At 63.0% G+C, this 21902-nt stretch overlaps 1 protein-coding gene across 4 annotated transcripts; it reads right to left on the bottom strand.

The window, feature by feature from the left end:
* Positions 1–829: 829 nt before the first annotated feature.
* On the bottom strand, positions 830–21673 carry FZR1 (fizzy and cell division cycle 20 related 1). Of its 4 annotated transcripts, none has more exons than XM_026481050.4 (15): positions 21482–21673; positions 20709–20843; positions 9048–9170; positions 7651–7776; positions 7499–7562; positions 7278–7405; positions 6685–6767; positions 6106–6289; positions 5455–5520; positions 4831–4933; positions 4558–4742; positions 4187–4420; positions 3662–3766; positions 2993–3094; positions 830–2588 (listed from the first exon to the last, which is right to left on the bottom strand). In XM_026481050.4, exons 2-15 carry the CDS (start codon positions 20790–20792, stop codon positions 2547–2549), a joined length of 1629 nt encoding a protein of 542 aa, XP_026336835.1. In that variant the 5' UTR covers positions 20793–20843; positions 21482–21673; the 3' UTR covers positions 830–2546. The 4 variants fall into 4 exon arrangements, with proteins under 4 accessions (XP_026336835.1, XP_026336836.1, XP_057168002.1 ...); XM_026481051.4 differs by having other exon boundaries at positions 3002–3094; positions 21482–21672; XM_057312019.1 differs by lacking the exon at positions 3662–3766.
* Positions 21674–21902: the final 229 nt, after the last annotated feature.

Genomic DNA, 21902 nt, shown 5'->3' with positions numbered 1-21902 from the left:
CTGGCCAGCTGTGGGCAGCTGCTCACTGTAGGGGGGCTCACCCCTCTTCTCCAGACCCCCTTGGGGACCCCTGACCTGCCAGGTCCTGTTGGAATCACCACTCCTCTGGCCTAAGCTGGCTTTCCCCTCCAGCCCCAAGACCTCTACTCCCCTCGACCACTTCCAAATCCCCCTCTTCTCCGGTCCTCATGGCATCCTCACCCCCCCTCCCCTGCCACCCCCTCCGTCCTCCCCTTTGGCCTCCCTGCCCCCCACCAGCCTCCCCTCCAATGGCCTGTGCCTCAACCCTCAACTACTGTGAAATCTCTTTCCCTTTACCGCAAGAGCTATGTTCAAGGATCGACAGAATGACAACAAAGCAACAAATCTTGCCTGCCCCCCCATCCCATCTCCCCTGTGTGAGATGCTGGGCCAGCAAGGTCACCCACTGGCCTCAGTTTCCCCGTCTGTCAGGTAGAGGTGGGAGCGGCGCCTGCCCTGCCTGAGAGCTGCTGTGCGGCCCCCTCACCCCTAACCCCCTGTCCTCATCGGCTCCTCCACCCCCAGCCCTCCCTCTACCCCACCGTGACCGGCCTTCTGCGTGCAGAGACCACCACTCCCACCCCACTCTCCCCCTTCCAGATGGCAACCAGGGGTGTGCCTCTTCCCCGCAGCAGGGCCATACCCCTGTCCTCGGCCCCAGGGGCCCTGAATTTGGGGTCACCGGCACCTCTTATACACTGCGAGTCTTCTCCATAACCAGCTCACCCAGGACGAGCCGCCTGGCCCCGTCTGCAACATCAGGACACCCCAGCTGGGGACCAGACAGATGGACAGCCAGCCCTAGCAGTGCATGAACCCACCACTGGTTTAATGACAACGATGCTACATTTCACAAGAAACAAGGCTCGCTCTGCACCAGGAGCCCCTCCATCCCCTGCCTCTGCAACTAGCCGCACACGGACTGGTGCCCCACAGTCCCCACTCCCAGGGGCAGGTCCGACAGTCACACGGGCACAGCCAGCTCCTGGGCTCTGGCAACTGCACAAGGCGAACGCGTGGCCAAGTCAGGATTGTTTTCTTAAAAAAAACAAACAAAAATGAGAAGTGGGAACTTGACCAATCAGAATACACACATCTATGTACACTGTCCCTCGTCTGCCCCTGCGGCAGGCAGATCCGGGGCCGGGGAGGTGGGCTCCCACTGTTCCCCTGGTTCAGGTTCGGGAGCTGTGAGCGCTGTCCCCCACAATGCATAGCGGGTGAGCCACTGCTCCCCTCCCCCAACCAGCCTTACACTTTTCTGGGACCCGTCTACAAGAACACAGAAAACCCACAAGTACATATATACACCTGCACACACAGGCCCCCGGAGGGGAGCACGAGGCCACAGGGACCTGGAGGGAACCTGTGCAGGACGCCCCTGGCTCTGCCAGACCCCCACCTAGCCCAGGCCCGCCTCGCCTGTCCACTCCGTCAGCACCCCGTGATCCCAGGAGGGGAGGACTGCTGCTTACACCCCTGACCACACCCAGGCCCTCGCTTCCTCCCTCGATGTCTCCTGGTCTGGAGATGAGGCAGGAAGGGATGGGCCCATGTGCAGCTGGCAGGGCAGAGGACTGTGACGTGGGTTAGGAGAAGCTCAGTTAGTTTCTGGAAGGACCTATGGGTGTCTCCTCCCCTGGCTGCCCCACGGCCAATGGCACAGATGGATAGGACTCAATGTGGTGGCCTGGGGTAGGGGAAGGGGCTTGGGAGGAGGGGCCAGATGCCCACAGGACCCGGCCCTTAGGGTTGATTCTGCCCTTGGGTTACCCTGACCGGCTGCCCAGCAAGCCGCAAGAACCCGAGTCCTGCTTGGGGATAAAACAGGGCCGTGACCCCCGTTAGTAAAGGACAGTGCAGGGTCAGGGTAAGCACAACACAGCGAGTGGACCTGACTTGTTTTCCTCAGACAAAAGTCCATCTCAAGATGACCTCCTTCGGCCCGGAGACTGCCCAGGGCCCGCTTCTGGCGTGGCGCCGTGCCCCTGGGAAAGTCAGTGGCATGGCTGCTGGGGCCAGGACAGCAGGACTGGCCGCAGAGAAACCTATCAGGTGGCTCTGTCCCTTTGATCCGTGGGCTGACCTCAGCTGTCCGCCCAGCCCCAGCTGACCACCTGGCGTCCAGCTGTCTGTCCTGTAGGCATGAGTGGCAATGGTGGTGGCGGTGGTGGCGGCGAGCACGTGCTTCTCGGAAGGGCATGCGGCCCCGACGGTGCAGCAGCGGACGCGGACGGAAGCAGGCTGGGTCCCAGGAGGCGTCCATCGTGCTCACGCAGAGCAGCCAAACAGATGGTCCCTGCTGGGGCCCCCTCTCCTGCTGGGGCCCGGCCACGTCCCCGCCCCAAACACCGGCTGCCAGGGTTCGCAATCAGGCTTTAATGAGAATCTTCAGGGGCTCTCCAGGCCCGACTCCCCGCCCGCCCCGGCTGCCTCCTCCGGGGACTGTGTGCTGGGGTGGGGAGGGTCCATGCACGCCGATGAGAGGTGGGACTCTTCCAACCTGGACAATGAGGCCCGAGGCTTTACCGGATCCTGGTGAAGAGGTTGAGGACTGACACGGACTCCTGCAGGGCATACAGGAGGGACCGGTGAGCCCACAGCCCTCCAGGCGACCGCCCAGTAATCATGGGCCGCGCGGCCAGGCCGTTGGGGCCGGGCAGCACCAGTGCGGGAAGGAACTTCTGCCTGGAGGGCATGTGAGGCTTTGGGCCAGGGGAGCCTGCAGGCACCTTCCCCAGCACCCCGAGGTGAGTAGGGGAGCAAGGCCCCAAGCGCCTTGTGCCACGTGCCTGGGGCTGCACAGCGATGCAGGAGCAGAGAGAGGGGGCATGTGGGAGTCCCAGAGGAGACTCCTGGGGAGACTACAGCCGACGGGGTAAATGGGGCTGGTTGGGCGTTTGTGGACGGGGGAGCCCTCAGGATAGGCTGAGGGGACGCGCGTGGGGGAACATCTGGCACTGATACCGACCCACTTTACCTTTGTCGAACGGGTTTTGCTAAAGACGTTCCAGAACCTCAGCGTTTCATCCCCAGCACCGGTGACTATGGCTTCTCCGTCAGGGGACATGGCCTGAGGAGGAGACAGACTCCCTTCGGCCTTATGCCCTGCACCAGCCCTACTGGGACAGAGCTGCTGGAATGCAGCCCGGGGCGGGGGGCAGGAGCGGGCAGGCCCCACCGAGGCCGCACGACAGAGGCGCAACTTAGAGCCCCCTGGTGAAAACACAAGGCCGCCCCCCACCTGCCGCAGGGAGAGACAGTCTGTTCTGCACAATCGGACAAATGATACGTAGGTTTAAGCACAAAACATTGTCTTCTGAAAAGAAAAAAAAAAGAGCACATCTGGAAAGGAAGTCTTTTTTCCAAGCCAGAGCAAATGACGATCTGGCAGAGATCAGTGGAGTGCTCGGACCCGGGTTATCTGCAGCGGTTTCCTCTTGTGCGAGCGCAAACACACACGGATGAGCAGAGGAAGGGCAGGGGTGCGGGAAAGCAGATTCCAGGTAGTGGGACGACCTGACCGTGCAGACAGGAGCCTGCCCTGCTGTTCTGGCCTGGAGGAGGCAGGGGCTGCACACCGCCTCTCAGGGGCACAGGGAAGTGGTGTTCTTCCAGACTGCAGGCGGGACAGACTCACCAGGTACAGGACCCTGTAGGAGTGCCCGGTCAGCTTTGCCACCTGGGTCAGGGACGGGTACTTCCAGACCAGGATCTGGTTCTGTGAGTAGCCGTGCGTGCTCACCTGGGGGGTGGAGAGGGCGCTGTCCGAACTCAGGCCCCCCTTCTGCAGCCCTGGGGCCTAGACACAAGCGATCCGATGCACCCACCCAGGAACCCTCTTAGGCTCAGCAGGCAAGGCGCAGAGGCCACAGGTGACCGCCCTCGATCCCTGTGTTCTGGCAGATGGACGAACTGAGCCAGAGCCGTCCAGTGCCTGAGAGCTCTGGGAACCTCTCTGGTGGGCACCGGGCGTGGGTGCCTGGCTTCCCCTCAGAACCCCAGGGGAAGCCTCGACTCGGCCAGGGCTCCTCCTCCTCCCACCTCCAGCATGCCCAGGCTCCTCTGCCGCCAGCTCCTCACGGAGGGACTCCAAAGGCTTTCTAGCAATGAGGTGGGAGGCGTGCACACCGGCCCCACAGGCCCTACCCAGCCCCACACTCACCAGCTCGTTGGCGTGCTTGGACCAGGCAAGGTTGCACACCTGGGAGCCCGTGTCAATGCACTGCAGCGGCTGCCCGGTGAGCGTGTTCCAGAAGCGGATGCAGCGGTCAGCTGTGCCGCCGCCAGAGGCCAGCAGCCCGTGCTGGTGCGGGGACCAGGCGATGGCCTTCACGGCCGCCAGATGCTCTGTGTACTGCTGCACGGGGCTCAGGCTTGAGTGGTTCCAGACCAGCAGCTGTGGGGGCAGTGGCCGTGAGGCCCCCCAAACTCCTCGCAGTCCCCCCACCTCCCCGGGCAGCACCCGCATCGCCCTTGCCCTGTGACGGAAGGGATGGCCAGAGGCTGGGATGGCGGGCGCCCCGGGGCGCCTACCTTGTTGTCGTTGCCCCCCGAGGCGAGGAGCTGGTGGTCTGTGGACCACTTGAGCCCACACACCTCCTGCCGGTGGCCCTGCAGCCTCCGCTCCGACTGCAGGGGTGGGGTCCGGATGTCCCTCTGCAGGATCATGCGGTCCCGGCTCCCAGACGAGAGCTGGTCAGCGTTCCAGGCCAGCGCCCCTGGAGGCCGGGCAGAGGGCAAGGGAGGCTGAGGCCTGGCCCCCCCAGGGATCACACCTGCCCGCCAGGGGACTGGGTGGCTCCTCACCGACACGTGCCGTGTGGCCTTCCAGCATGGACAGCTTCTTCCCTGCGGCCGCATCCCAGATCTGCACGAAGCCTTTGTGCGTGCCCACGGCCACCAGGTTCCCCTAGGACCGATCACACAGGGGATGGAGCGGGCATGAGGCCCAGGCACGGGGACCACTCCCTGACTGGCCTTCCTGGCTCTCCCTCTCCCTCCTTGCTGCAGGGCCTCGGAGCCACTTCTCTGCGAGTTCCTTTGGGCCAAGAGAATACCCCTGCTTGGAACCCTCAGGGGAACAGCCAAATACTCTAGCCGACACACTAAACATCTGTGTGCATCCACGTGGGGCAGCCGTGTCAGCCGTGGAGGCGGGGGGGGGGGTGGAGGGTGGTCTTCAGGGAACCAAGTCTGGCCGAGGGTCTCTGGGGAGGAGCCCCATCTCTGTAACCATCTTTACCAGGCTGGGGACAGGCAGCGGTGTCGAGGCCACTCCTGGAGCTTACACAAGTGACCTCCAGGCTGGGGTCCGGCCCCTGTGGGTCTCTGAAGCCCCCTCAGCACTGTGCAGGACCTCCGCCCATGAGACTGGGTCACATCTCCCCTGTGCCAGCCCTGCCAGCTGGTGGACGGGGCCCGTGTACTGACCCGTTCAGACCAGCCCACAGACGTCACCGAGTCCCCTTCCACGGAGAGGTCACAGAGCCGGGTCACCTGGGAGAGGGGAAGCAGTCAGCATGTGCCAGGTGCTGCCCGCTGGGCCTCTGAGGCTCTCCCCATCTGTTCATCCCCGTCTGCCCCCCCCCCCACCCGTTCATTCGCTCCAGGACGCCTCAGGCCCGTGCGCACTGGTGTCAGCGCTGAGACCCAGGGTGACATGGCCGGGGTGCTCAGGAGGCTGCACGCTGGGAGGGGACACACACCAGCACAGGGACAACAGACGGCACAGAGCCTGGGGAGGGGCGCTCGGGCGACCAGGGTACCGTGCAGCAGGCGCAGGCCACAGGCCGCTGCGACCAGAGGGGCGGCCTTCTCCCTGAGGCGGGTTCACTTGCCTTCTTTGGCCCCCTCTTGCATTTGGTTTTATTCCCGAAACAGCCCACCCCAAAGAGCAGTGGCTTCATGTCCTGCAGGCCCTGAGATTCACTACTGACGTAGGTGTGAGGACCCCCACCAAGGACGCGGCCCTCACAGCGGTCCGCAGGCTGTGGCCCACGGTGGGGAGGGGGCCCGCGGTGGCTGCCCTGGACCCTGGGGGCCGGCTTGCCCCCCCACCCCCCGCGCCCTCAGCGGCACCACCTGGCTGGTGCAGGCGCTCCACAGGTACACGCAGGTCCCCAGCCCCACGCTGAGCACGTTGAGGGATGACCAGTCCACCAGGTTCAGGTAGAAGTCGTCCTGCAGCTCCGGGGCGTCCAGGACCTTGAAGGGGATCTTGGAGATCTTGCGGGTAGGTTTCCGCGGCGACCGCAGGAGCTTCTGACTGCAGGGAGGGAGAGCCCACCTCATGTCCTAAAGCAGCCGCGGTCTCCTCTCCTCCTCCGCAGCCCTAGGAGCCCCAGGCTCCCCGCTTGGGGTCTCCTGCTCACCCTTCCCCCTTCTGCCACCCACATGATCCCAAAGCTGCGGGTGACCCAGCGGCCACCAACCTCCCTGAACTGACAGCCACACCGTGCCCTCTGCCTGGACCTCCTCTGGGGAGCCTCCCCTGCCTCCCCCGTCTGGGCCTAATGCCGCCGAGCCTGCAGTGCGTTCCCAGTGCGGGGGGCCTCCTGAGCCACGCCTGCACCGAGTGCGGGTCTTGGACCAATCTTGGCCCCCGAGCACCGCCTGGCTGCCGGCCCGGCCCTGTCCCAGCCCACACAGGCCCAGGCTCACCTTTTGTTGCTGACTGGGGACAAGGAGTAGGGGGATACATCGTTGCCATCATCAGGGCTGGAGCGCTTGGTGCTGAGGGAATACTGGAGGTGGGAGAGGGGGGACACCCGCTGTGCAGAGCCTCAGCCTGAGCTCAGGGACTTCAGGCCCAAAGCCCCGGTGCCCCCGCGCTGCCGGAGGCTGGGCAGAAGTGCGGGCTGCACACTGAACCCGGAGGAGCTTGGGTGAAAGGTGCAGTGGCCTAGGCTCCAGGGATCCGGAGATGCAAAACAGGCCTCAGGCCTGAAGCATCGTCTGGACAGTGACTTGCCCGTGTCGGCCTCCCTGCTGCCCCGACGGCCACCAGCCCCCTGGCCATCTCTCAGGAGACCCAAGCCAGGCTCTTCCCACCCCTGCGCGGGGGCTGCCCCAAGGCTCAGGACCCTGCACGTGGCACCTGCCCCAGCGCGGCCTTCGTGGTGGGAGAGCAAAGCCTTGGCTCGAGGCGTGGGGTTAAGCGGCTCCCAGGGTAAGCGTGGGAGGGGCACGTGGGGAGCCGAGCCGGGTGGCCTGGCAAGATGCAGGCTGCCAGTGGGGAGAGGCAGCGGGCTCACCGTGAACAGGCCCTTCTTCTCAGGCGTGGAAGGCTGTAGCCTGCGGTCCTCCGTCTGTGGGTCCTGCACTTTCTCAATGCCGGCCCCCAGCAGCTCATTCTTCAGCAAGGCGGAGTAGGCCAGGCCGTCTGCAGGCAGTGGGCTCCATAAGGCCGGGAAGGGGAAGGGGAGTGGCGGTTGTGGGGGGGGGGGAGGCCTGCTGGGGGGGCCTGACTCCTGACCTTTGCCATTGTCTGAGGTGGCATCCTTGGCTTTCCGGTTTTGGCTGGGGGACTTCTCATTCTCCTGGGGGAGAGGGAGGGAAAGGAGGCAGGGCCAGCTGGAGTGAGCCGCCTGGTCCCCCGGCCCCACCGCCCTCTGGGCAGCCCCTCACATTGATCCTGTGGAAATTCACGCTCCAGTTGGCGCCGGCCCTGGAGGGGATGAAGCGGTCTCCGTGCTTGCTGGGGGAGGACACAGGGGAGTTGGCAGGCGTCAGGGTTCGCCGCATCTCCGCAACCTGCAAGGACAGCAGGGCAGGGCTGGTGGCTCAGAGCCCCCCAGCGTGCAGGACTGAGGTCAGCCTCTCCTCAGACCCTGAGGCCAGGCCTAGCCTGCCTGCCTGCACTTGGCCTCTGGCCGCTGAACCTGGGGTTCGCTTTTAGAAATCCAGGTGGCAGAAGGGAGTCGGTGAGTGAACCACGTGCTCAGTGTGACCTCCCAGCCCTGGGAGGCCAGACACCGCGAGTGGCAGCGCCCGAGCGCGCCCGTGCCTCCCAGCCATCACAGCGGGAAAGGGCACAGCACAGACCAAAGGCCCTGGACTCCCTGCGCTGAGAGCTGCTGCCGCGTCAGCCCCATCTCCATCAGATGACGATGGTCCCCCACGGAACCGCGACTCACTCACCAGAACTGGGGAGCGGACGCGGGGGCATGGCTTCCAGCAAACCAGCCCACACCCCTCAACTGTCACAGAAATGCCCCATTTTCTGTAAGGAAACTGTGGTGGGTTGACCTGTGTCTCCCAAAAGGACGTGTTGAATTTCTAACCCCCGAGCACCTGGGATGTGACCTTATTCAGACACAGTCTTTGCAGTTGTAATCCAGCTAAAATGAGGCCACGCTGGAGTGGGATGGGCCCCAAATCCATGCCCATGTCCTTCTAAGAGTCAGAGACGCCGACACACACAGAGAAGGGGACACAAAGACAAGGCAGAGACGGGAGTGATGGCTCTGAAATCAAGGACTGCTGGTCACACCAGGAGCTGGGGGAGGCAGGAAGGCCCCCCCCATGGGGCCCCCACAAGGAGCGTGGCCCTGAGACACCATGGGCGAAGGCCTCGACTGTGCAGCACAGAGCTCAGACAGCGTTGAGAGGAGCCCATGACACAGGCAGCATGGCTGAAGGGTGTGGGGTACAGGAAAGAGGCACCCCTACACGCTGCTGGGTTCCAGTAGATAAGGACCGGGCCACCTCATGCCACCATCACACCTCTGCCCGGTCAGGCCAGCCTCACAGGACCCCCAGGTCTGAGACACTGCGCCCTTCACCTCCCTCTCTGGAAACTGAAAGCAGACCACCTCCCTTGTCCCCCTTAGTCCTGAGTGTGGCCCCACGGGAACAGGGGTCTGGAAGCTCCAGGAGGGGACTCCCTGGCGTGTGGCTGTGCCTCTCACCTGCCCTGCACCCCATCCTCTGAAGGGTGAAGCCCAGTGGCTCACTCAGTCCCCACCCAAACCCCCGCGTGGGGCCAGGACAGTGCCAGCGGGGGCGGGGTGCCAGGTACTCACACAGGGCATCGTGTTTTCGTTCTGAACGACGATCTGCCGGAGGAGGCGCCGCTCATAGTCCTGGTCCATGGCGACGCAGGGCAGGCCCAGCCTGCCGGCCAAGGTCAACTGGCCAAGGTCAGCCTGGGGCAGGAAGGGCAGGAGAGGTCAGCACCAGTGGGCAGCAGCCCCCTCCACTGCCTGGTGACCACAGGGAACTCCATGGTGATGGCCAGGTCCCCCCACCACGTGTAGGGCCTCCCTCCCAGGAACAGGGTGGGGTCCTGGCACACCCCACAGGCTATGGAAGCCACAGGGGATGTGATGGGGAGCACCAGGGCTCCCCTGAGGGACTCAGAGGCCGGGGCTCCCCCTGGCCTTTGTCCTGGTTAGTGCAAGTCTCTCATCTATTCCCGGGGGCCGGGGAGCTTGCCCTAGGACCACCCCTCCACTGTATGCACCCCATCACGTTGCCTTCCTGCTTCAGACCCTCTGAGGCCACAAGCTGCTCCCTGACCACATCTCGCCCTGAGGTGGGGGGGCTGGACACGAGCTGAAGTGGTCCCAGCACGGGTTCCTCCCCGGACGGGGAAGCCCGTGTCCGAGAGCAAGAACAGGGCCGCATCCTCGCCCCGCAGGCCAGCGTGCGCAGCAACGGGTGGGGTTCAACAGCGCCGCCCGGCAGAGCTCACACCCCCTCCCACTGCGCTCGGCCCAGCTCGGAAGGCTTCTCTGAAGAGAAGTGAGAAGAGGGGAGGCAGGACAAGAATATTCTACACGGAGCAGCGCACGGAGGACAGAAAGGGCTGTGCACTCTCCAGCACAAGGGGGAGCGAGCGGCCACCTCTGAGAGAAGGGTGCTCTTCAGCGCGGGGCTGGACCCCAGGCCCACAGCCAGCGGCGGCTTCCAGAAACCGACGTGAAATGTCTGCCAGCCCTGCCTCCCCGCGGGGGCACCGCAGAGCCTCTGGAGGCTGAAGCAAGAGTTGGGGGGACAAAGGCTGGCGGGGGGGCTCGGAGGACTGCAGCTTCCCGCGGCGCACCTGCTCTCTGCCCCAGACCCCCTGCGCGCTCACAGTCACCATCGCTCCGCTGCTCTGGCTGGGGCCCGGGGCCATGACAGGAAAATAGCATCAAATCGAAAAAGCAAAGGCTGGTCAAAAATTAAAAGTTTATGAATTCTGAGGCGTAGCACCCTGGAAAAGTCAACACTTGGCTTAAAAAAATTACAGTAAAAGATACGTAACATAAAATGCAGCACCATAACCAGTTTAAGCGCACAGCTCAGCGGCAACGACGCACACTCGCATTGTTCTGCAAACACCCCCACCCTCCGTCTCCAGAACCTTCTCATCCTCCCACACTGAGACTCTATCCCATGTAGCACGGACTCTCCGCCCCATCCCCATGAGCTCCTCGTGTGTCTCTCCCCCCCACCCCACGGCTCTGTGACCCAGAAATCCCACTTCTAGGTACACACCCTGGAGAAAGGAAGGCAGACTCACGCCAAGACCAGGACTCTAACGTCCTGACTAGCATTACTCCCAAAAGCCAAAAAGAGAAAGACGCCCAAGCGTCTACCCACAGACGAAGGATGGACATGGTGCGGTCCGTCCACACGCTGGAACGTCACTCAGCCTTCAACAGAGAGGACATTCGACACCTGCTATAGCGTGGGGGCACCTGAAGACCCTGTGCTCGGCCAGAGAAGTCAGACGTGGGACGCATCCCGCGTGATCCCGCTCCCCAGAGGGTCCCGTCCGCAGACACAGAGGGTAGACCAGAGAGAACATCTGCCCTTTCAAACAGAGACACCGGACGACGCCTGGGTGGCTCAGTCAAGCCTCTGCCTTTGGCTCAGGTCGTGATCCTGAGGTCGTGGGATCGAGCCCCAAGCTGGGCTCCCTGCTTCTCCCTCTCCTGCTGCCCCTCCCTCTGCTTGTTCCCTCTCTCTCCCTCTCTCTCTCAAATAAATAAAATCTTCAAGCAAAGACACCTGAGGAAAGTACTAGCGTCGTGTCACCTGGGAAGGAACAGACCTGGGGTACACCACTCACACCTCCCCAGCTGTGGCTACACAAGGAGCTACCCAGGCCAACCTGCCGAGGCCCGACTTTCAACAGCCCCGAATGGCCTCTCCTGGGGTTCCGGGGCCTGCGGTGCAGAGACCGAGTGCAGCACGTGGCTGAAGGACCAGCGTAAGCCCACCGCGTCCTCGACCCTCACCTGCGATGAGGGGACACAGAGCGCTGGCCTGGGGTGGTCCAGGCCCAAAGCCAGACACTCAGCCAAAGACAAGCCAACTGGATTACACTCGAAGGAACAGGAGAGCGGCCGCTAGTCACCATGGTGTGTCCCACACCACGTGCCACATTAGCAGGCGTGCACTCCCAGTGTGTGGCCTCACGTGAGTGTGAACACGTGACAGCTGAGCCAGGGGCAGCAACGCCCCAGGGTCACGTGGGGGCACGGCCAGGGGCTCCTGCCCAGAGGCCTGACGTCCACACCCACCTGCCCCAGGGGCTTCCCTCCACTGGGCCTGGGGTTCCTCTGAGCTCCCCCAGCCCCGTCATCCTCACGGGGCCACACAGTGGGCCTCCTGCTTTGGGAGTGAAGTGGGGTTGAGGCCCTCCATCTGGTTGTAAACCTGTGGGAGCAGCCACTTCCCTTCCTAGCCATCGCCCCCCACCTTGCGTGTACCCCGTGTGCCTCGGCAGAGGTCCCCAGACCAGTTCAGACCATTTGTCACAGAGCAGAGTCCAGAAGTGGAGGATGGCTGTGTCCCTCAAGCCCCCCTCACTTCTCTGGCGGTGAGGACCCTTCCCCACCCTCCCCTTCCCGTCCAGCTCCAAGTCCACCTACTCGCCTGCCCCAGGACAAACCCCAACATGCCCTCACCACAGGGACCACTCCTGGGGCAGCACAGCCATACGAGTTTCTGTCCAAGCTGGAGATGCCCATTCGGAAGACAGGGTGTTTCCCAAGGGTGAGCCTGGGAACCAGGGGTGAGCTCCAGGAGGTCAGTGTCCACTTTGACGACCGAGAATCCCCAGTGGGATTTATGGCAGGGGAGAAGAAGGGACACAAAGAGAAGCGATCATGGCTCCATTCTGGTAAGTTCTACCATCAGCGGGTACTCTCCCAGAGCTGGGCTAGTCGCCTGTCCATTCCACTTTGCGGACAAGGAAACAAGGGTCAGAGAGGCAGCTAATGTCCCTAGGCCAACTGTGTGCAGAGGCAACCCTGGCCAGCCCTGACTGGGGCGTTGTTTGCCACCTACCAGGCAGTGAGCCCTGGGGGGGCCAAGTGAAGGCCATGCTCAGTTCACATGCTCAGTGGACACCCCTCCCCTGCTCTCCCCCCGCAGGGCTGCTCAGGGCCAGTGGGGCTCTGGGGAACGAGGGGCCTCAGCACCGGGAATGGTCACACTGTGGGCTACAGAGTCTAAACCTCTCAGCCCAGAGGAACTCACTTCCAATGGAAACCAGAGCCTCCCATTTACAAAGCAAGGCCACCGTTTACGCCCCCTGGTGACTCCCTGTGAGACCAACGGGGCTGATCTGTCGCAGGGATGGCAGGGCCCAGGAGAAACGGAAACCGTCCGCAAAACAAGATAAACCACAAACGGTTTTATTTAAAAAGACGACACAAGCGGGAAAAACACCTGCCAGCCACGGGAGACACCGAAGCCGTGGAGGGTATGAACACGACGCTTCTGAGAGAGGACGCCCACCCCGCCGGCAGCCGGAGGGCAGCAGGTCCCGACCCCTGAGCCCCAAGCTCCCAGGTCAGCTGACAGCCCGGCCGCCCCGGCAAACAGAGAAGGCAGGCACGCGCTCCTTGGCAGGAGCTGAAACCCGACTTCCAGGGAAGACAATTTGGCAGTTGCTTTCCAGATTTAAAACACACATCCTTTCTGATGCGGTGTCTCTACTTCTAAGAATTCGCCCGTAATAGTTGTGTGTGCGAAACCACATACAAGGACGCGGTCTGCAGGCTGCGTGTGAGAGTGGAAGGCGAGGGCCGACGCGGTGGCGTGAGGCTCACGTCCCCACCAGGGCACAGGGCAGTGGCGGGGGCAGCAGGAGGGTCAGCGAGCTCCACGCCCATGAGCGCAGCTCGGTGCCAACAAGCTACTTCCGGAGGCCGGGGAAGAAACCATAGCACAGGTCAGCTGTGGGGGAGGAACTGGAGTGGGGGCAGGAGAGGAAGGAGCCCCGCTTCCCCCGCACGTCAGTGTGCACTTCTGGGGTTCTGCAGCTGTGGCCCAGGCTGGCAGGGCGCCCAACGTTCGGCTGCCTTCACCGCACATCTGAGAACTTCCCAATAACACGTCCGAGCGTGCACGGACTCTTCTGTTCCCGAGCAGTCCGCAGCGCGGGCCGCGGCACAAAGGCTCCCCCCAACCCCCAGGCCTAGCCCGAGACAGAGCCAGGAAGGAAGCAGTGAGCGCCCCCCGAGCTCACCCTGTTGACTGGGGCAGGCTGGCGTCCAGGTCAGGTGAGGGGGCCAGAGCCCTCAGCCACTCGCTGCCACTGTCCCCTCCACTGGATACTGTCCCTGGGGGACCTGCCCACCCACCAAGTCAACCCCTGAGGAAGGGGTCTTCTCTTCTCCCAACTGGCCCCCAGGATGAAAAGCCAGGAGACCCACTCAGGCCACTGCCTCAGACAAGCTTCCAATGCCAAGACCGCTCTTCCGGGAGACAGGCGGCATCCCAGTCCCCTCACAGGACAATGATGAGGCTCCCACACAGCGAAAGCCAGGCTCTGCTCGGGCCAGGGGTCGCCCAAGCACCTAGGGCTGCCCTCCCGGGCACTGGCCACGCTCTGCTCCTCACTCGCCCTGGGCCCGGACCCCTCTGAGAGCACACCGCTTCCCCCTGGCAGTCGTGGAGCGGGGCCCAGCCTTCTCTGCAGCTCCCCGCCAGCCCCTGACCTCCCCAGCCCCGCCGTGCGCTGCTTACACGGCTTCTGCCCAGCGAGCACTCAGAGAAGACGGCTCACTCCAGGCATGACACAGTGGCTCTCACTGGGGCCATCCTGCCCCCCAGCACACGCTGGGCAGTGTCTGGGGACATGCGGACATGTGTGATTGTCATGACTGAGGTGCTCCTGGCATTGAGGCGCGGGGGCTGGGTCTGCTGCTCGCCCCCCCCCCCCAGTGTTGGGGACGCCCCCCCAGACAGTGGTCCGGCTGGAACGTTCACAGTGCCGAGGGGCAGACCCGCTCCGGGGCCAGGCCAGGGAGGCTAGCCGACAAGGGAGACGAGGAACACGTGGGCTGGGCCTGGTGTGAGCAAGGACGGATGACACAGCACACAGCGCCTCCAATCGTCTCCCAGCCTCCTGGAGCGGGGGTGCGGCCGCAGGGGGCACTCAAGGACAGTGGCATGGACACGCAACGGTCTCCCCTCCACGCCTGGGGGCAGCGCAGCACAGCCACACCTCCTCTCAAGTTCATGCTGGGCCCCGGGGCCCCCAAGACGGAGCACTCTGCGCTCACCAAATTTCAAGCCCCTCAAAGTCCTGCTCATCTCGAAAAACCGGTCCCTCCTGGTTTGGATGTTGTAAGGCTCTTCAGCGAAAGCCAAGGCAATGAAACATCCCCACAGCAGGGCTTCCGTGACTCGGTGTTTCGAGGGTGACAACAGTCTGGACGTGGCTACCAATGAAATGGTTTACACCAGAGGCTCTCCCCATTGTGACGACCACAGACGTCCTCACCACCACCCAGCGTCCCCTGGCAAAACTGCCCCCGGTGAGGGTAACTCCAGCTTCTGGGGGGGAAGCCGTTCCTGCCAACAGGTAGAGGTCAGGCACCTGCTACCCACATGGGTGCGGAGGAGCCTGTGGACACCCACCCCGCCCCATCCTGTGTGGGCCCAGGGTCCCAGGTCAATGGGATACTGCTCCTGGGCCCGAACGCAGTGGGCCAGCGTTGCTCCAAGTGCCTTACTCAATTCTGTCCCCAGGTGCAATGCTATCTCCCTTTCATAAAGGAGGAACTTGCTGGGATCCTCCCCGGGAAATATGGCTCCAGCTCCTACGGTCACCCTCCTGCCCACAGCTGCTCAGATCGTGACGCTCCCCAGGTGGAAGGGTCCCCAAGCCCAGCACCCGAGCCCGCCAGCCACCTACAGGTCAAACACCTGCTCTGGAGTAGGGAGTCCCATCACATGGGAATATGCGCTGGTCGGTTCTCGTGGGCACCATCCACAGGTTGGGAATATGCTGGTAAATGGCTGGGGGCTCCCTACGAACCTTCACCATGGGGCACAGCCCGGGGTGGGGCCCCTGAAGTCTCCAGAGCGCATGCCCCCATGTGGGAGATGAACAGGTGCGGCTGCAGGAGACCCAGGGGTAGCTCCAGGCACCCCCCAGACCACCTGACTAGCAGTCCTTTCCTCCCAAGGAAGACAAGAGAGTGCTGCCGGGAGCCCAGGGGCTGGTCATACTCTTTTCAGCCATTCTCTAAGAGGCTGGGGAAGTACCGCAGGAGAAAGACCCAACTAGAGAAAGGGGGAGTTGTCCAATTTTCTGCTCACGTGGGAGACTCTGGCTTTGCTGCTTCTGCCTCGGCTCAGATAGGCTTGTAAGCAGCCCTCACGGCTCCCTCCCCCAACACCGCAGTCAACCAAAACACCATTCAGTCCTAGAAAAGTCTATGGGAGAATGCAGGGGCTTCAGAGAAGGACACACCTGGCTTTGAGTCCTGGCTTCCACTCCTACGGGCCCAGTAGCTTTGGGCAAGCCACTTCTCTCTGACGTGGGTTACGGGAGAATGGCACCTATGCTGCTGTAAAACCGGGAGTGACCTCCTCGAAGCAGCTCGCCCAGTGCTTGACCCAGAGGAGACGCTGGGAAGTGGCAGCTGATCCCAGGGGCTCAGGGACAGGTGCATGACAGACTCCAGACGGGCCTGCTTCCCTCTCCTCTGTCCGCAGCGTGTGCAGGCTGGGCGGCAGGGGAGGTGCCCCGGCGGCCACGGCTGCTGCTGTCCAGTGAGCTCCTGGCCACAGCTGTAGGCTGGGGGGCCAGGGGGAGCACCTTCTCCTCCCTCACTGCCCCTGCAGGTGAGAAGATGGCTCTCCCCCCACCCAGAGGGGGGAAGACTGTGGTCGGTAAAAGACGTGGGGCTGCGTGGTGGAAGGCCTGGCCGTGGTCTCCAGACACCAACTAGAACGCAGGCTCCTGGGCTCCCAAGAGGTGCTGCACAGAATGGGACTTCTGAAGCGGGACGTCCCACCCGGCAGAGGGAACGCGATGAGCTAGTGGTCCCTCACCTCTCACTCCAGCAAAAGACAAGGCCCGGAAGAGCCCGAATCCAAAAGGACCGCGCCTGACACAGGACAGGGAGACAATGTGCCTCCCCTCGGGGGCCGATACGAATCAGCATGAGGGTCAGGTTACTCCTGGGGAGGCCCAGACGTGGGGGTCCCGGAGAAGCATGTTCCTGCATGCACACATTTACTCAGCTAAGGCCGACTCCCCACTCACTCTGTGCAGACAGGCCCTGGGGCTCATCAAGGAGTCCCGCCCCCCACGGCGGGCAGTCTAGAGGTAATGGCTTTCTGGACCAAAGGCTCTCCCTTTTCAGCCTGTGACAACAGCCCAGAGAGACACTGCTGGACTCCAGGCGAGCACTGCTGCTTGAAGCCTCAGAAACGTGCCCAGGGTGAAGTCGCTCGTCGCCCACCTCTCGGAGCTGCAAGGCGCCCGTTCTCCAGTGTGATGGGGTGAGACCTCCAACCCACAAGGGCGTGAGGGCCCGCGCAAAGGCAGGATGACTTGGCAACAGACCTGAACGACTGACGCTCACGTACGTGTTTGCAGCTGTGGCCTCTGTCACAGGGCCAGATCTCAAGGCTGGACAGGTTGGAAAGCGGCTCGAAGTGAGCCCCTCACAACAGCATCTGCTTGCACACCGGCAGGGACAGGGAGCTCACCCCCTCACAGGCGGCCTTGAGCGTCAGCAAGTGCTTCCTCGATAGGTCTCGCCATGGATCCCACCTCCAGGTCCCAGGCAGGGTCAGAAGGAAAACCCTCAAACCTAGTATGTTTAGGGCAAGGACCCCCGACCCCACCTACTGGCACTGGTGACACTGGGGCCGTGTCATTCTTGGGGGGGGGGGCGAGTGGCGGCATGGGCACAGTGGGGGGTTGAGCAGCATCCCTGGCCCCCACGCACTGGATGCTAGAACACCCCCACTGTGACAACCATAAATATCCCCAGATATTGCCCCCAGTGGAGAACTCCTGGCTTATGGGAATCCTTAGGGGGAAGAGTGGTTTCCCTCGGGCTCAAGAGGCCAGAGCTGACCTTTCTGTTTCTGTTCAGCCTTCCAGAAGTGCAGGCAAGCTCCAAGCAGCAGTCTGGCCCCTGCCCTTGCTCCCTGCATCCTGCCAACGGCACCTCCGACCCAGCCAGCCTGTTTACCTCTCCTTACTGTAGGACACTGTGCAAGTACAGCCTGACACGTCCCGCACAAACCGGTGGTTCCTTTCTCTGGGCACAGCATGTGCAGAAAGGCACAGGGACCCGGAAGGAGCGGTCCGCTGCCCTAGAGAACCGCGCAGAGGTTTTGGGGAGGCTGGGTGTGAGGAGCATGCTGGGGGCAGAAGAGGGAAAGGTAAGGCCACAAGAGCGGTCTCCTGGGCCATGTCCTGGGGCTAGTGGCAGGGTGGTGGGGCAGGACAGGGAGCCAGGAGTGGGAGCTGTGCCTCTGTGGACTGAAGGTGGCATCACGCGGAGACTGGGCAGAGCACTGGGGAGCAGGGGTCCAGACCATGCCTGCCAGGTGAGAAAGTGGGCGATCCCAAGAGGATGGGGGGATGGAGAGGAGGGGCTCCATGGGAGGCCAGGGGCGGGAAAGGTTCAAGGAAAGAGTGACTACTTCCGGGCTAACTCAACCCGGGCACCTGCAGGCCACCCGGACGACTGGCACTGGCCATGCGGGCTGGGCGTTCTGGAGCCAGCCTCGGGCAGCAGCAGCAAAGGGGGACAGGAGGTGAAGTGCGTCCACCCAGAGAGCGTGCAGAGAGCAGAGAAGCATCTGAGTTCAGATCAAAAACAAGGGTCACCACACAAGAACCGGGAGTCAACTGTTCGCAGTGGCTCTTGTCCTAACAGGCAAAAGGTGGAAACAGCCCAAGTGTCCACCAACTGGTGAGCGGACAAACATAACGTGTCCCCAGGGGCAGGAGTGTCACTCGGCTGCAACATGCGCTGCCCCGGGGACGGACCCCGAGCCCATGACGCTCAGGGAGGGAACCAGACACAGAAGGCCCCGCGGCGTGTGCGTCCACGTGTGTGACACGTCCAGAACAGGCTCATCCTGACAGAAAATGGGGCAGTGGTTGCCGGAACTGGGGAGAGCATAGGACTGATGGGTAAAGGGAAGAAGGTTTGTTTGCAGTGATGAGAATGTTCTGGAATTAGGGTGATAGATGCGAAAGCTGAAAAGCACTGAACTGTGTATTTTAAATCAGTAAATGACAGGGCATGGGAATTATACCTGAATAGATCTGTTACCAACAAAAATTCAGCAAATAAATAATGAAAAGGAGGGCCAGTGAAGGAGGCTGCTCACTGATGGGAAGGTGTAGGAAGCCAGGGGAGAGTGGAGTCCACAGTCCACTTTTTGGGGGGCGGGGGTCATTTGTTAGGCACGACGGTCAAGGACCAAACCATTCGTGGCTGCTGGGACGCGACGTGCGCTCCTGTTCCAATCTCAAGCGAGGAAGCCACAGCAGGAGAAAGCACTCACTTGCCAAGGACACCAGGATGCATGGTAGCTGGGGGCATGAACGTCCCCTGTCTGGCACATCCGTGCCACACGAGAAGGAGCTCTGATTGTGTGCGAATCCCAGGGCTCGACAGAAGGAAGGAGCTGCAGGACGCGCCTGGCTCCAAAGCGCCCGCCGCCGTTCCCATGTACCAAACAAATCTCGGGCAGGTGCAGGGAGAGGTGGCCAGGGCGGTGACCAGTGGACCTGACAAGGGGGAGGCTACTGGGGCCTGTGAGGGATCAGAACCTGGACGGCGGGAAGCTGCTGGGCAGAAGAGGGGCAGCCCGATACTCTGAAGGCCACCAGCTCCCAGAATGGGCCAAACGTACCCTACCGTCCGGCTGTCCCCGCCCTCTAGCACCCACTCAAGCCAGTGTTCTCGAGCTCCAGCCCTATGGGGCACGGGGAGGCTCTGGGGACAGAGGCCCTGCCCTCACAGGGCTCTCAGTGTGAACTCCAGTCCCAGGTCTCCCCCCTCGACACTGCTGATATTCGGGGCCATCCTGAGCATGGGGCGGCAGGGTGGGGCAGCAGCATCCCTGACCCCACCCACTCGAAGCCAGGAGCACCCCCAGACGTGATCACCACAGATGTCCCAGACAGCACCAACGTCCCCGGCTGAGAACCTCTGCTCTAGAAGAGAATTACAACAGTAGTGCCATTTTGCTGGTTCCTAAAAGACCAAGTCCCTTGATCTTGACACCTAACGCGAGTCTCCAGGATCGGCCCTCCAAACAGAACGATTTGGGAGCCTCACCCCGCTCAGTGCTACCAAGCAAAAGGTCCCCACAACCAACCCCACTCTGGTCCCCAAACCACCAGGCCAGAGGCCCCAACAAACAGCACTGGGAGATTTCCTGCTGAAATAGAGGGCCTCGTGTGAGAATGGAGGCAGACCGACTTCTGAAGACTCACTGCCTCCTCATCTGCTTCCAGGCACTTCTCCCCTAGCCCCAAACAGCCACCGCCACTGGATGGGCCACGGGGTCTGAGATTTCCCTGGGGAAATAGTCCGGGGGGGGGGGGGCAGCAAACTGCCAGCACAGCTAGCTCCCTGGGCACTACCCACCACTCAGCAAAGCAACTGTCCTTTGAACCGAGAGCCATCCGAGGGCCAGAAGCCTGGTTTTCACAGGGGGAGAGCCCACAATCCTCAACAAAACCCTCCTGGAGCACTGGAACCTTGCTCACTCGGCAAAGTGCCCTGTAACAGCCAGGGCACCTGCTTGCACTCTGGGGCTCAGAAGGCCAGTAGTTTCTCTTGAAACAGAAGGGGCCCATGACCTCAAAGGCCAAAACGGCCCACGAGAAATTCTGCATGAACAACAGCCTAGAGTGCGTTCTACGGGACAATGCACCACTCTGGGGACTGTCCCCAAAAGATCTCATCAGCCTCTAGTGTGCAAACCCCCACCCCCCTCCAGCAGAGACCACCCAAGCTCCTTCATTTCAAAGACCTTCTCACCTGTCCCCAATCTGTGGTAAGGGGAACAGCTGTGCATGTTGAGGTGGATTGTTTTTCTTTTGGTAAATCCTCCCCATCTAAAGTATAGTAAGGAGATGGGAGGGGGGGTAGAGGGTGCGGTGCAGCCTCTCCAGCGGGAGGCATGAGGTCATCACTCTGTGGACTGGAGTTGGGGGGGGGCTAGTTCTTAGCATAACAGGCACTTGAAAGAGGGGAGGATTTTGCCGAGAAAAGAACAGGGAAAAACAAAACAGGCCTAGGCTAGACAGCTGCACAGCAGAGGGTCTCCAGCTTTGGGTTGGAGGCAGGTCTAGACAGTGCAGGACCAGTGGGTGGGGGTCCACAATTTTTTAGTGGGGGAACACGGCTGTGATGGGGAGAAGCATTCCACACCTGGGGCTCCCGGTTGGTGGGGCGGGTGCTTACAGGAGGAGGCAGGATGTTCCGGGATGGGATGGTAGCCGGGCAGAGACAGGCCGTCTCAGATTTTGGTGGGGTCAGGGCCCACATGGAGAGCTTGACACGGGCTGGATGGCAGCTGAGACCGGTCAAACTGGGAGGCTGGGGGAGCAGAAGGCAGTGGGGTTGGGAGCAAAGGGGGGGGGGACACGGATGCACTCAAGTGACAATGCCTAAATGCTTCTGGGTGCCAGGAACCCAGAGGGGCGCCCACATAGACAGGGTCTCCACACCTCCGTCTACCTGTTTCGGGGGCCACAAAGTGGGGGAAGGGGGCCTGGTTCGAGCCTGGCTGTGTCGTGACAGCCACGGGGGGCAGTCTCGATCCGGGCAGGGCCTGAGCTGGGATGGTCCCAATTTGGAAGAGGCGGGTTCGAGAGGCCAGAGATGAAGAGCCGTTCTGGGGGACAGCTCAGCCCCCTATTTATAAACGGACCTCGGACGCGAGGTGCGGGGGGAGGTCTCGGGCTGCAGGTGGCTCGGGCTGGGGCGCTCACTCAGGGCCGGGTTTGGGGGTGAAGACGGGAGTGAAATGCGGAGGTCACCCCGGGCCTAGTTCGGCACGGGGGGCAGCGTTCTGGGGGGCTGGCCGGCTCCCGGAGGGGCCCGAGCGTGGGGGCCGCCAGCTGGGTGTCGGGGGTGGGGGCCCGGGGTAGGCCCGCGCCGCCGTCGGGCCCTGCCGGCTCGGGGGGTCGCGGCTCGGGCCCGGGGGGCGGGTCCCCAGATCCCGGACGCCTCACCTGGCTCGCTCCGGTCGCCCGCTGGCTCCGCCAACCCCGCCTCTCCCGGCACCACGCCGCGCCGGCCTCCGCCGCCCGCAGCTGCACTGGTCCGGCCGCGGCCGCCGCCGACGGGACCCCGGGCTCCGCGCTCCTTAATATGGCGGCGGTCGCTGTTCCGCGGCCTCCCGGAGCCCTCCTCCGCCGCGCGCGCTCCCGCGGCCGGCCACGCCCCCGCGCCGGCGCGCTGCGTGCGGCCGCCACGCCCCGCCACGCCCCCGCGCGCCCGGGCCTCCCGCCGGGGCCGCGCCACGCCCCGCCCACCCCGCACGACTGCGCCTGCGCGCGTCGGGCATCTCGGGAGGACGTGACGTAGCCCGTGATTCGAATCAATACAGGAAGCGCGGCGCCACGCGTTGCCACGGGCAACCGAAGCCGGCTG

The sequence above is a fragment of the Ursus arctos genome, unplaced genomic scaffold, assembly GCF_023065955.2.
Source record: "Ursus arctos isolate Adak ecotype North America unplaced genomic scaffold, UrsArc2.0 scaffold_14, whole genome shotgun sequence".
NCBI classification, from domain to species: Eukaryota; Metazoa; Chordata; class Mammalia; order Carnivora; family Ursidae; genus Ursus; species Ursus arctos.
The sequence above is the reverse complement of the archived record's forward strand: the minus strand, read 5'-3'. Positions and strand labels throughout refer to the sequence as shown.